At 50.5% G+C, this 15,312-nt stretch overlaps 1 protein-coding gene across 2 annotated transcripts in view; it reads right to left on the bottom strand.

Annotated features, from left to right (window-relative positions):
- The window catches only part of ARNT2 (aryl hydrocarbon receptor nuclear translocator 2), a 195,872-nt gene extending 182,381 nt beyond the window's left edge, over window positions 1-13,491 (bottom strand). Inside the window, exon 1 of one of the 2 annotated variants that reach the window (XM_060005327.1) lies at window positions 13,004-13,491. In XM_060005327.1, the coding sequence (XP_059861310.1) occupies window positions 13,004-13,034 (31 nt within the window). In that variant the 5' untranslated portion in view covers window positions 13,035-13,491. The remainder of the gene's footprint in view (window positions 1-13,003) is intronic. The other variant, XM_060005330.1, reaches the window with a different exon arrangement.
- Window positions 13,492-15,312: the final 1,821 nt, after the last annotated feature.

The raw sequence follows: 15,312 nt of genomic DNA, 5'->3' as shown, positions 1-15,312 counted from the left end.
GAAGGACAGTCACAACACGACAGGAGGGAAAAGCCTGGAGTCCAGCAGGGTGGGGGAGGGACTGCCCCGGTAAGGAACACAGGCAGGGCGGGGACTTCCCCAGCATTGAGCCTGGGAGGAGGAATACTGGAGCGGGGACAGCTTGCGATCCCCACATGCACAGAAGAGCCCTGGTAACATCAGACTGCCTGCTTTCATAAGCACATTTGGTTATTTGTTCCCCACGTTTTCCCTGCCCAGCTGGAAAGATGCCCTTCACTTCTGAGCCCTGGGCCCTGTTCCGCGCCCCCGTGAAAAACAATTACAGGGAGCAAAGTCACCGCTGACCCAGTGTGTACCACGTGCCAGGTCCCACCCCAAAAGGTGTTAAACAGAACCATCTAATCCACAGTGCAACCGAATGAGGTGCACCACTGTACATGTGAGGCGGCAGCGGCCACGAGAGGGTAACCAGCCAGCCCACGAGTCATGGTCACCGCATCCTCCGTGGCCTGCCTCGAGCCCGGGGGGCAGTGTTCTGCTCACCTCTGAATCCTGAGCACACAGCACAGTCAGTGCTCAATGAAGAAGTCACCGCATTTTACAGATGGGAAAACTGAGGCCTTTGCCTCTACTGTCCCCTAGTAGATGGTGTTCACATCGTCACCACTCACACAGTAGAGGAGTCTGGGTTTTTAAATACTTGTAGCAAGGTGACCCAGCATGAGCTACTGCGGTGACCCGAACATTTCCAATCTCTCTGGTTCCTTTGGGTCTTTGACGCAAAGGAAGGGGGAGCTGGGAGGGAAAGAAGGACCAAGGGAGAGAGGGAGGAAGGGAGGAAGGACAAATGGAAGCAAGGAGGAGAAGATGAAGGAGGAAGAGAAAGAGACATAGGGAGAAAGAAAGAAGGGAGGAAGGGGTAGAGGGAAGGGGGGAGGACGGAGATTCTCAGATCTTGGGGAAAAACTCAGCAAGTTTCTGCAGGCAAATTATGCACCCCAAATATCTGATTTTTAAGTCACTAGGTCTTTCTTTATGAAGTCACAGTAAAATGCAAACTTGTTTTTAAGTGGACTATAGAAGAAACAGCAGGGGACTTCCCTGGTGGTCCAGTGGTTAAGACTCCACGCTTCCAATGCAGGGGGCCCGGGTTGGATCCCTGGTCGGGGAGCTAAGATTTCACATGTGGTGCAGCCAAAAAAAAGAAAAAAGCAGCAGCAAATTCACTTCCTAAAGTAAACACAAATACACATCTAAACCTGGATATGCACCAGCCACGAAGAGCAGGACAAATCACACACTAATTACTGTTTGAAGGAAGATCCGATTGTTAATTGCAGTGTGTTTCAGGCACTGCACATGAGTAACTTACCTGAAAAGCTTCCCAATCTGTATGTTAGGAAAGTTGGTAATTAAACACTTCAACTTCCTATTGACTTTATTAGAGATATGATCATCCTTACACAGTTAAGATTATAATTATTTTATTTGTCAAGTGAAGTTGATATTTAGTTAGGAAACTGTTACCCTCACAGGCTTTAAAAAAAAAAACCCCAAAACCCTGGGACCTGCACTTGACAAGGAGCATCTGAAGCTACCTATATATGGTGTATAGAACCCAAAGAGGTTTGCCAAGCACGTAGGGAATGGCACGTGGAACCACTAATCATCCTTCCTTAGCTTTATCTGCACAGGACCTTGACTTCATCGACTCAGAGACTCGCTTTTAAGTAATGCCTGCTAAAAGCAGCCTTGTGATATAACATCACTTGGGGGGGGGGGGTTCTTGATAAAAATTTTAAAAGCAAAATCCCAACGTAATCGTGAGGCAACATCAAACAAAACCAAATTGAGGGATATTTTATAAAGGGACTGGCATGTACTCAGCAAAAATGTTACAGCCATGAAAGGGAAAAAAACAAACCAAAAAAGACAGCAGTAATTCCAGAATTAAAGAAGACTAAGGGACATCATAACTTGTAATCCTGGTTTAAACCTGGAGCCAAAAAAAAAAAAAAAAAAAATGTTTTGGCTGTGAAGAACAACGGTAAAATACGAATAAGGTCTGTGGCTTAGCTGATACTGTTATATTAATGCGAACTTCCTGATTTTTAAACATTTTTTAAAATATTTATTTAGGCTGCGCCGGGTCTTAGTTGCGGCACACGGGATCTCCGCTGCAGCATGCAGGATCGGTTTGGTTGTGGCATGCAGACTTCTTAGTTGTGGCATGCATGCGGGATCTAGTTCCCCGACCAGGGATCGAACCCAGGCCCCTGTATTGGGGAGCACTGAGTCTTACCCACTGGACCACCAGGGAAGTCCCACTAACTTCCTGATTTTGATCATACATCGTAGCTCTGTAGGAGGATGTGCTAATTCTTAGGAACACACACTGAAGTATTTAGAATTAAAAGGGGCGTCGTGTCTACCATGTATTCTCAAATTGTTCAGGAAAATAAAGAGAGAGAAAAACTGAAGAAATTGATTAGGCAAAGGTGGTGAATGTTAACACTTGAGGAATCTACGTGATGGGAATACAGGAGTTCTGTGCACTATTCTTGCAACTTTTCTGTAAGCCTGAAATTACTTCAGCGTAGAAAGTTACTAAAAACAGAAAAGGAACCTTGTAGTGGTCATGCTGCTTCTCATTGGTTCGCAATTTGAGGGACTTGGAGACCAATCCATTCATTCATTCATTCATTCAGTAATATTTATTAAGCACCTATTATATGGCAGGCTTCATTCAGGCCACTGGGGATACCATAGTGAAAAAAGAAAATCCCAACTCTAAAAGGGAAATGAAGCAACTTGAGGTTTCTGGCAAATCCCCACTTGGATGCCTTGAACTCATGATGTCTTCAACTCAACATGTCCCAAGACCAAGTCTGTCATCTCCCTGCCACCTCCACCAAAATACCAGGACCTCATCAACGTTCGCCGTCTTGGGAAACAGCACCCTACCCTTCCCGTGACTGAATTGGGAACCTAGCCACTGCCGCCTCTATCAGCTCAATCTGATCCATCATCTGGTTCTGTTGGCTTTACCTCCTAAGTATCTCAGGGATCCACCTGCTTCTCTCCATGTCCACTGCCACGTGGAGCAGGCCCCGGTGGTCCCCTCCCTGGACGGGGAGGATGGATGCCCTCACCAGGCCGGCCTGATTCAACAGCCAGAGGGATCTTTTCAAAATCCACCTCCCAGTACATCACAGCCCTGCTCACAACACTTCAATGGCTTCCTGTTGCATTTGGACACAAAGACACCTTTCTTTTTCCTGATACTTACTTAAATAATACCCTCGTGCATGTGACTGTTTAATAAACGGCCGACTCTCCCCACAGTGAGCTCCACGGGGGCCGGGACCACGCCTGGCTTTGCACACCACTGTGAGCACAGAGTTGGCATTCAATTAATATTTGTTTAATTAGGTGGATAAGCAATTAAAATACTTAATGTCGGGCTTGGACCAGTGAATGGAGTGTGGTACCATTCACTGCCACAGGGGACCTGGGGGAGGCGGGCGTGGAGGAGGTGCTGGCTTTGCAAAACGTGAGGGAGAGGTGGACAAGACGCCGGGCAGGCAGCGGGAAACAGAGACCTGTGGTTTGTGAGGCTGACTTCAGGAAAAGACACGTACTCTGGTGCTAAATCGAGCTGTGCGCCCCGAGCCATTCCTGTAACACACGCTCTCTCTGCCCTTCAGGAGGAGCTGGGGGGCGGGGTCACATTCGCTCCTGCCCTCTAACAAGCCGCCAGTCATGTGCATAAAACTGTCCCGCCCCGCCTGCTGTGGACACTGGCTGAACACACGTGTGGCCAACCTACTTCGCTCAGCATCTCTCTACACGCCACCGCCAGCACTGGGCACCTCACCCTTGGTGCAGGGGTGGCAGAGGGGTGCCCGGGGAAGGCTGGCTGAAACAAATTAGAAGTTTTCTGATGTGAAATGCTTTCAAAGAGAGAGAACACAGCTGTGATCCTTGATCACATTCATTCATTTCATTCTTTCTGGGACTTGGAATCCATCAAGCATATCAAATGATGGCAAATGAGTCCAGACTATGCCTCGTTTTAAACCTGCTGATGTGATAGAAACATCAATGCTGTTCTAAAAATAATAATAAAAAATTCGGGCAGTTCTGTTATTTCACATTTAAATTAACTTCCATTACGGATCTCATAATTTTCTGAGAAGTAGCATCTTGTTTCTAAAGCCACCATGTTTTCGTACTCTGAAGTGGTGGTCTCGGGGGCCAGCCCCTTCATTTCTGCCAGCTGTGTACCCCATGGAACTCCCGGGTTCCTTTCTCAGTTGCCACTGCCCAGAGGCTTACGAGAAGTCCTGTCCGCATAGACCGGGGTTTCTCAGCCTGGCACTGGTGACATTTGGGGCTGGGTCATTCTTTGTTGTGGGAGCTGCCCTGTGCACTGTAGGATGTTTCGCAGCGTCCCTGGCCTCCACCCCCAAGATGCCACCTCCCACCCTACCTCCCCACCCACCCCTGATGCTGTAACAACCCGGAATGTCTCCCAGTCGATAAGCACTGTGTGGACACATCTCTGGCCCCCCTGGGCCAGGGTTCTTAGATGCTCTGCCACTTGGCTCAGAGTCTCCGAGAGAAGAAAGAGAATAGCATCTGATGACGGCTATGAATGAAATAAATGGGGGCAAAATGAACTTCGCTACTTGCTGTCGCCTCAAAGTCTGGAACCCAGCTCACGTATTGCTGTCTGTAAGGAGCAACCACGTGGCCCTCCTGATAAATAATCAATCATTTATCGATTCCAGTGGATTTTCCTTAACTGTGGTTAGGGCAGCTTGGCAGGCCAGACAGAAACCGGAGGGAAGTTGCATTTCTCAACAGGCAGAGAGCCTCTGATGGCCACGAGTAGGTCACTGTAGGTCCCCCAGGAGTGCCCCGTGTACAGAAGACTACCCTCCTCTCCTCTGGTCCCTCACTCGGCTACCAGCAAGGTACTTCACTGACCTGGCTCCCGGAAAGCTCTGAATCCACCCACTGAGCTTGGTTTTGGCTTGGGCCAACCCCCCGGGGTGCTCTTCACCCTGGACACAGTACCCCAGAATCGTCCCAGGCTGCCAACATCCAAGCCTTTCCTTTTGCTGCCTGAGCCTGGGTGCAGAGGTGCCCAGTGCCACCTGCAGCTGGTCTCTATTTTTTTAGAGTTGTGGAAGAAAAGCAGGGATCATCAAAACCAAAAGCAAACACATTTGCCCTCCGTTATTAAAACGTCCTGAATCTGCATCTGAAGCGGCAGTAACTACCACAGCTTGCCTAACGCCACAGAAGGCAGGCAGGAAGGACACCACCTTACCGCGCCCTGTGCTCTCTGAGTCTGGGGGCTGGTCAGCCAGGTGGTCTGGTGGGGGATGGATAGTTCAAACCAAGGAGGATGTGTGGACAACAGACAGGGATCAGAGGTTTCCAGGACAGTTATAGCACGTGTGTTTGGGAAGGCCACGTGAAAGAAGGGAACGGGTAAGGGCAGGGCTGGGTGCAGACAGAACCCGGGGGGCAGAGGGGAGCCTGGCGGGGGCTGCAGGGCCCTGCCCAGAGCTGGAAGCAGAGCATCTGAGCTCATGTCCATGTATGCCCTAGGGACCCCAGGTGAGTCTCTGAACCCCTCTGAGCCTCTGGTTTAACCTCTGTGGAAAGCAATATAAAATAAAAACATACCAACCCACTTGGCTATGTTATTCCACTTCTAGCAGTTACCCTAAGGAAAAAAGTCATGTAATTATATTTTTACATACAGGGATGGACACTACAATGTTGTGTATAATTTTGACAAATGGAAAAGCACACCAAATATTACATGCCTAAATATGAGACTAAGTCAAAAAATTATGACAAGGCCATAAATCAGAACACTTCAGTATCTCTGGTAAGATACACTGTTCCTATTAATGAAGGTGGAAAAAAATGATATGTTCTGAACAATTCTATTTTGTGTTGACTTATGACGTTTTTTAAAAAGTCTGTAACAACATATGCAAAACTCTTAATAGTGGGTAGTAGAACTATCTTGGCACTTAGGTACAGTTTCCAAATTTTTCATAATCCACACGTATCTTTCTTGCTGTGTTCAGGAGGAAAAGTGATTATGGGGAAGAAAGAAGCCAACTCCTCGGCGGGGGCTAGGAGAAGACCCCTCCCGGGCTCTGCTTAGCTGCTCTCACAACACAACTGGAGCAGTAAAAGATGCCCCATGTTACTGTACAATGTACAAGAGCAGGAATTACCTACTTGTGAACATTTTTGCTTCTTTGTGGATTTCCCTGAAAAATGTTCCAATTGTTACAGTCAGTCTTGAAAGCCACGCAGACTCTACTTATTTGCAAAGGGTCTCGCTTCCAACTCCAGGGCCTGTGGCCCCTCAATGCTGCCTTTCTGGGACCCGTGTCAGCCCCTCCGGGGGGGCAGCTGGATGGAGAGCCAGCCCGGGGGACCTTATCTGTAACTGCCGGTGATTACACAAGCCATAGCAACGGTTTCGCACACAGAGCAGAAGGCCCCAAAGGGGAGGACCTTTGTGGGGCTTTCACAGGGTGGGGATACGGGTTTTCCACCACTACCAGCTGGTCTCCAGGCTACTACCAGTCTGCCCTGCCCTCCTTCTGGGAAGAAGGATAATATCTGTGTTTCCAAGGCCTTATTATAAAGTCTCGAGGCACTGCTGTGGGGACAGATTCTTCTGGTAGGGTTTTCAGATCAAAATCAGTTCCCACCAATAAAAATCAGAATCTGGATCAGACAGCACTGGTGTATTTGGTTTCAGAGACCCACAGATACAGTGCACATGCTTTCTTTTCTTCAAGGTGGGCATTTCAAGGCAGTCACATACGAAACTGTGATGCAACTGTCTGGCGTCCAGACATTCACTCATCAGCAAACCTTCCCGCATGCCTTGCTGTACAGGAGGCAATATGGTAGATGCTGGGGCCACGTCAGCGACAGATGCCTTCCCTGCCCTCAGGGGGCTCCCAGAGCTGCAGGACACACAGGCATGGATCAAACATCTAGGTGATTTACTGTTTCATTCCGCATGAGAGGAAGAGCTCCAACCCAAGTCCACCCTGCGGGGCCCTGGTGGAATGCATTACAGGCTCACTTGATCTGGATAAAGGGGTCAGGAGGGCCTTCTCCAATGGAGTAAGATAAGAATTCAAGCTGAGGCCGTAAGGAAACAAAAGGAGTCGGATGGGGAAATGGTTAGGTGTGGGGAGGGGCTGGGAGAGAGGAGGAAGGGACAGGTGAGCAGTTTATCATCCCAAGAAGAGGAACACGGCACAAGCAAAAGCCCTCAAGTGGGAAAGGGCTTGACTAGAAGCGGGAGTCCATTTCTATTCATTGAACAAGAAGTTCTGTGTGTTAAACTAGTGCATCAGCCTGACCTGCACGGCTCCTACCCGCTTCTGTGTGAAAGCGCTCTCAGCTCCTCACACAGCATATCCCATTCCTGGGCAACTCTGCTGGACATTCCTTTCCTAAGGACGGCCCAGCACAGAGCTGACACTGTGAGTGGAGTAATGCTTCTGGAAAAGATACAGAAATTATTTCTCCGTGCATCTTGGTGAATCTCGGCACAGGCCGACAATGAAGCAGTAACGGAGGCACTGCTGGGGAACTGAGGGGATTTGGTCCAAGTGTTCCACTCTCCTTGATCTCACTTTCCCCAAGGAAAGCATTTAGAGAAGCTGCTCTTTACTTATTTCTCCAGCCCAGATCCCTTGGGCCCACACGGCCCTCGGTCTCCCCAGCGGCTCCACCTCTGTGTCTCCTGGGCACCTGCACCCAACCGTCTAATGCAGGAACCTCGAGCACACCCCACAGCCACGTGTGCCTCACTATCTTCCCATCACCTCCCACCACCCAGCTGTCAGGACAGAAAGCTGGGACTCATTCTTGACTCTTCCCTCCCCCTCAGCACCCTCTCCCAACCCTGTACCCTACAGTTATGGTGCTACCCGCAAAAAAGAGGTGCTGCAGGCGCCCTGCCCGACTGCAAGGATGGCCGAGGATACAACTAGTGCCCCTGGAGCTGCTCGGCATGGCGTCCTGGCCCCCAAATATATCTCAACTCCATCTCCTTCTCTCCACGCCCAATGCCACCCCCCGTCCACGTTAGCAATATCTAACGGGACCCTTGCTTCTCCGCTGTCCTCCTTCCAGTCTGCTCTCCAGACAGCAGCCACTGCGGGTGGGATCACGTGTCTCCACTGCTCAATACCCGTCTAGCTCTCTGTTGCTCTTAGACTTGAACCTCAACCCCGTACCCCAATCCATGCCTCTCCGTGAGTGGTCCCCCACACCCCCGTCGCCCCTGCTCACCCACCGTCCTCCGGCCACCCTGGCCTGTTCTGGCTCCTCGAACCAGCCCAGCTCTTCCCGACCTCAAGCTAGCGCAGCTCCCCGTAACTGACACATAGTAGTTGCTTAATAAACACTGACTGAGGAATAAATCAATCTCTTGTTTAGATATCACTCCTATCTTTTGACAAGTGCTAAAAGGCTGTTGGTTCATCACTGGGCTCCCTGGCACATGCCTAAAGGGCAAACTCTGTATCATTTTTTACTGGAAAAAGAGACCATATGTTTTACGTACAGGTGGTGAAGCAGCAAAATTGACTTTTTCTTAATGCACGGTATTTTACTGGTTCTAGATGCAATCTTCTGAAACATCACTGAAATGGAGGAGCATTTTACGACTGATAGTACATCATCATTGAACTGGCAGCAGTATTTTCTGGGAAGCACATAAAATAACGATGTATCTTGCAATCAAGAGACTTCTAGAAAGCACGAAATGCAGTGTGTAAAGACGTTGGACATGTATGTTCAGCTCGTTTGGGTGTTCCACCTCTAGCTGAGGCAGTGCTGCTGGGCAGCTTGCAATCACAGCTAGCATCTCTCCAAAGTTCTAACTCTACCCCATCGTTCTTGCGGGTCCATCTGGGTCCCTGAGAGCACTGAGAAGACAAGCACTTGATGGTTCCCCAGACTTTCACAAATCCACCCACCCACACACCCACCACCAGCTCTCTGAGACCCTTCCTAAATTCTCCATAGGCCAAACTCTCTCTTTTTGAGGGGCCCAGATTCAGAAGCTACCTCCCTACAAAGCTTCCTCTCATGATACATACACACCTAGTCAAGTTCATTTCATTCCACCTTTTGTTATAAACCTGGTCTTGACATCTCCCCTATTAGACTCAGAACTCCCAGAGGTTGAGGAAGGGATGTTCACATTGCCCTCCGCCCTGCACAGTGTTTGGAAGGTCAGAGGTGTTCAATATGTTTGCTGAACCGACCCGAATATCCCTCCATCCAAGGCAATTTGTGCCAAGAATCTTCTGCACTATACAATCAATTCCAAACTAAAATGCCAGAGACCAGAAACCTGGAGGGGGAAAAAAATCTAATAGTTGATTTCAGAAAAAAGTAGAAATTCTAAATCTCTTAAAACATACCTCTGAAGTTTAAAAATGTGCAAGCCTTATTAACACTCTGCAAATACTCATTTCGGAGTGTGCTCCGATAATGCATAATTCCTAATGATCACTGGTCTGAATTTGAACCTGAGTCCCTCATGCTTAAATGACACAAGATTGAGGTGGAAACAATGGAGTTGGAAAAACAGTCCCCTTCCGAACTGTGCCATTTCAGCTGCACGTACCCTTTCATGCATGAAACTAATTCAAACCTTCATTATTAAATACAAATCAGAAATGCTTAAAAATCACCCAAAGGAAGTGAAACAAATAATACATATATACGGAACAGAAGATTCTAGAGTTCCATTCTCTAGTCTAGAGGACATAAGTTCTTCCTATCTAGAAAGAATAGAGAAAATCAGCCACTACCATAATATTAGCAACGAAGGTAGGGGCTGCAATGGCCTAGAAATAGGGAGGGGTCAGACGCCCCAGGAGAGGGGAACCAGACCAGGAGTACTGCGGCAGATGCCATGAGAAGAACGTCCAGAAGACAAACCCTTCCTTCTCCAAAGACCACTCCTCCCCCAGAGTAACTGGTAGAATCTGAAAACCCAAACAGGGGACCTAGAAGGGGCAGGTTAGAGGTTTGAACCTGGCTCAGATCACCTGAATACGTGAGAGCAGGAAGATTCCGACTTCACCTGTCATTACCTAGACCCCAGAGTGCCCCTGCCGTACATCACAGACAAGCATCATTGCAAATGGGTCTGCTGGTGTGCCGTGGTCAGCCGCAGAGAAAGGAACAAGTGGGTAGGGGTGCGGAAGTGACGGCCTGTCACCTTTGTACCCTGGACACAGATTAGCAGCAGAAATAAACCTCGGTGCCTCCCAGTGCATTTGCCTGTGTTCACTGAGCTCTTATTCTTTGCAAAGCAACAACATCTGGGGAGGGGGGGAGGTGGGAGAAAGAGGAGGAGGCATTCAACCAAGCATCACATGACTCATGCCTCTGAGAGGTGGACTCTGGGTGTCCAGCTCGGGCACCTTGCCTCTCTTGGTGGTAACTTGCCAGGAAAAGTCTGAAACCTCTCTCTGGGCTCTAACCTTTAGCTGTATCCCTTGAAACTACACCCTTTCCCCAAAGAGGTTCGCGATTCACACGGTGAGAGAACAACCTGCCCCACAGATTTGAGGGTTACCGCGGAGGGCCACTCAAAGACAAGACGGGTGGGTAAGAGAAAAGGCGACCCCCTCAAGGAGTTTTCCCTTGAGAAGGTCTCACCATGCTCAAGATCTCTGGTATCTCTGCGAACAGAGAAAAGACACAGACATCACTGTCCATCAAGCAAGCCAAATTATTTTATTATTTTGCAAATAATAAAAACAATGCCCTGCACTTGCTTGATTCAAGTGTCCCACAGTCCAAGGCACAGACATTTGTGTGCTCAGCACCGCCAAGCCCAGCAGCTGCCCCGTATTTATTCCATTAAGCTCACGGAACAGTGTTATGGACAAAACGCCTTAAACGGAGATGTAATGGTATGTACGTATATGTGTATATGTGTAAACATATATATATATATATATATATATATATATATATATATAAAATGTACATTGCCTCTGATTTTATTCCTATTTCCAACATAAACCTACATTGGACTAAAATATCCTCATTTAACTTCCTTCGCTTTTTCTAATGTCATAACATTTAAATCGATCAAGTTGCTATTGATTTTTTTTTTTTTTTCCTATTGATTTTTAAGCAGCTGAACAGGTTGAAATGGCAGGCTTCGGTCGCAAGCAAACTGGCACAGCTGTTTTCAAACAGCGTCTGGACAGGGAACTCATCTGTTCTTCCAAGACTCCCTACTTTGCTAATGCAACCTCCGTCCTTGGAACTACTGAGGCTCTTCACCTCGGTGTCTCCATGGACACCCCACCTCAGTGCCTCCTAGGCCACCCCCTTTACCCTTACCCCCAATCTAAGCAGTGCAAGTCTGAGCTCCTCCACCTGCCCAATGGTGCTGTCCTTCCTCTTTCTGTTCCAAGCCACTGCCGCTAAGTCTCACCTCCCCAGCACCTGCCTCATTTTGACCCCGCCTCCCCGCCTCCAGTCTTGCTGCCTCCTTTCCATGGTACCTCAACTTAGCTGACAAATTAATCTTCCACAAGTACTGTGACCATGTGGCTACCCTATTCAATACCACAGAGACTCTCTCATAACGTGTAGGGCAAGAGCCCATACTCCTTAGCCTGTCCTTCAAAGCCCTCTAAAGACTGGCCACTGCCAAACCAGTCTGTGTGATATTCCACTGCTCACTTATACCCCTAACGCTCCAACCACCCACTGGCATCTACACACGCTCAGAGTAAGTCCACCATAGCTCACGCCATCCCTTGTACCTGCAAGTCTTTTCAGCGCCGGGCTCTGTGTATTCAAACCTTCCAGTTCTTCAAACTCCAGTTTTAAAATGTCCAACCTCCAAAAGCCTTTCCCTTACCACTTTAGATGGAAGGAATCCTTCACTTCTAACTCGTATGACACATTTTTTTTCTTTGCTAGGCATTGTGGGTGTTCATCCTCCCACCCACCCCACGACCTCCCTCTACGGGGAACTCCCTGACCACTGGCCTCTCTCTTCCTCTCCCTGCATCCTCCACAGGGATCTAACACCATGTCATGGCCAGAGCAGTCACTGCACAGCACCCAAAACTTTGTAGCAGTCTGTCTAGGTGTCCCCCTTTCCATTCTCGGACACCCTTCAGGCTGTCCTATTCACAAGGTAGGGCATTTTCCCAACTAAAATAGAATTTCCCTGCTGCAATTCCAAAGCAGGTCAATATTCCCACCTGATCATGAACTCTTCCCATTTTTTGAAATCTGCCCATTGAGCACAGTTGTCATAGACGGCACCCTGAGAACAGGTCAGCCTTAGAAAGCAGAGGATGTTGAACCGGCCTGGGCTTCTCCACGCTGCGTTTCTACAGACTGTGTGCGTGTGTCCATTGAAGATCAGGATACACAGTAGCTAGTCGCAAAGGGCGCAAAGGACCAGCGCTTGGGGAGCGGGGCGGGCAGGGGAGCATCCGGGGAGTTCCACCCTGTTGAATCCTGGGTCCAAACTTTTCCCTCGGTCAACGCGGTACCCTCCTACCCGCCCCGACCGGCAGACGCCTGATGCCACAGGGGCCGCAACAGGAAGAGAAAAAGGCGTCGGATGGGGGAGGCAAAGCTGGGTATTTTCGGAACTTAAGTGGATCGTGGACTGGCCCTTCTGGTTCCCAGGGAGGCGAGGCCAGTGTCCGCCGCCCGCGGGTAGGAGCTGGCGCGTCCTGGAAACCGGGATGGGGTTAGAGATTGGGATGAAGATGCCGCGGCTGGTGCTGATGCTGAGGCTGCCGCGCAGAATGACAGCCGCTCCCCCCACCCTGCCCCAGGGGGTGTCGAGCGCCCGGCTCCGCGCTCCCGGGGGCGCTCGGCGCACCCAGTCCCTCCGGCCCACTCCGGCCCCGGGCAGGGCCTGCGGGCTGCGATGGGGCCCGCGGCCACTACTCACCCGGAGGGTTGACCGCCGCCGGGGTTGCCATCTTGCTCGGAAGGCTCGGCGCGCGCCGGGCGGGGACGAGGAGGGGCGGCGCGGAGCCGGGCGCCCCACCCGGGGCAGGCGAGGCCAGCGCAGGCCCAGGCGCCGCCGCCGCCACCGCCACCACTGCCACACAAAGGACGGCGCGGGCGGGCGCTGCCTCCGCGCTCTCCCGCCGCCGCGGCCGCCCGCCGCCCCCGCCTTTATCGCCTCCGCCCCCTCCTCGGCCTCCTCCTCCCGCTTCAGCCTTTGTCACGCGGCGGGGGGTGCCGGGCCGCGGCTCCCCCGGCCAGGCCGCAGCACCGCGAGACTTGGGGCCGCGGGCGGGTGGGGCGACCCCCGAGTCTGGGGCCGCCCCCTCGGGCCCGCGCAGGTGCCCAGGCTTGAGCCGGAGGCGCGGCCCCTCCCTTGTCGCTGGGTCCGGGTCTCCCCCACCCCCGGGTGTCCGGGACGCATCACGGAGGGGCGCTGTCCCCAGGCCAGAGGGCCGGGGCGGAGAAGGTGGGGGGGGCAACCTCTTAAGATGCAGAGGGACGCGGGTCTCGGAGACGGAGAGAAACAAAGGCGCCCCAGTGCTGCCCACTTAGCATGCCAGGGCCGTGCCGCTCGGCTCCCGCGGCTAGAGACGCCCAAGGCCACGGGCACCTCCAAGGCCACGGCCACGGACAGCTGACGAGAGCACTCAGCAAACACCCTGGCAGAGGCAGCCGGCCCGGGAATTTGTGGATGATTTGGCTTTGAGAAAGGCTCTCAGCTCTGCTTTCCTTCTTGCGCGGTGGCTGTCATTGGCTATCACCTGAACTTCTTGCAGCAGCCTTATGCGACCACCTGAGCATTTAAAAGATTCTCTAAATGCTTTTGTCGGCATATCCTGGTAAAGTTAGGCTGTAGGGAGCTTGGAGGGATTGTTTCTCTGCCAGACGGTAAGCTGGCTCTTAGGAAGAAGACTGGCACCCTAGTGGGTGCCCTGTGCAGGTTCCATGGAAGAGTGAACACATCCCAGTGAGAGCCACAAAGGGCAAGATGGCCCCTAAATGTAGACATGTTTGCAAAAACATCGGACTGTCTGAAATCCTTACGAAGAAGCATTTGGAGGGGTGGGTAGAGAAAAAATGCTTGGGGTATATTTTCGCATAAGCATTGTCTTCCGGAGAGTATTTGACACCACTGATTTGACTAACACGTGCTTAATATTCATTTGTTTATCGATTCCACGAAATTGAATGTCTGTTGTGTGCCTGGCACAAAGCTAGGCATTGGTCAGACCGTGGAAAGAGAGCCACAGGGGCTCTGCCCTCCCTGGACTTCTAAGGTATTTGCACTCAAGAAGCAACAGCTGCCTGGGGCACCTTGTGGTCACTGGTGAATGAATGAGGCCAGAGAGAGGGTGGAGTGATCAAGAAAGCACAAACTAGGCCGTAAAGAAATGAGCAGAATGTGGAGAGGTGGAAAAGAAAGACACTTCAGGTGAAGACTTAAGGCATGTGTGCATCCGGCATCACGACAGGCCAGCTCCAGACAGATAACGAGAGGGAGAGAGAGAGCAACTCGGGTATCAGCTGGAACCACCCCCATCCAAGTAGCTGCCCCTGATTTCCCCAGCATCAGTCAAATGAGAGCTCAGGCTCTCTTCCACATACTCCCAACCGGCAACACCCTCAAAGACCCATGTGCACTTAATAAATACACGGTCTACCTGACTGAAGATTTGTTAGGGTAAGTGGAAGAGGAGGCTTATTACACTCCTCAAGCAAGGTAAAAATCCACCTTCAATGTTTCCGCTACCCAGAACGATCCCCTTTTAGGAGCCGCTCCCCACTGGCAGTTCTGTCTGTGGTGGCGCATCTTTACATAGCCCCCAGCGTCACTGTAGCCCTGCTCCCACCAAGCTCTTTGCATTCTCCGACTTTCCACACCCCTCAGAGGTAAGCAAGGCCCTCTCCTTGGTGTTCACGCATCGTCCACAACATGTGGCTCATTTTGGTATTATCTCCAAGCAAATACATTTTTAATAGTCTCCCTAAAAAATAAAAGTGTAGTAAACATGACCATTACAGCTGCACGCACACATATATTTAACTGTGTTGCTGCCCTCTGCCCATTTTTCTAAAACGTTGCTCTGCAGATATCTTTAATCCTTCTTCTTGCATTTGTCCATGGCAATAAAAGGTAGAATATGGACAGCTACAAGAGGCTGGGACACTCACCATGGTCTGCTTGGAGTCTGCCGTGCTGCGGTTTTCAGTAAGTAATAAATATGTCTGCGTTTGAACAGAGAAGGA

The sequence above is a fragment of the Delphinus delphis genome, chromosome 2, assembly GCF_949987515.2.
Source record: "Delphinus delphis chromosome 2, mDelDel1.2, whole genome shotgun sequence".
In the NCBI taxonomy this organism is placed as follows: Eukaryota; Metazoa; Chordata; class Mammalia; order Artiodactyla; family Delphinidae; genus Delphinus; species Delphinus delphis.
The sequence above is the reverse complement of the archived record's forward strand: the minus strand, read 5'-3'. Positions and strand labels throughout refer to the sequence as shown.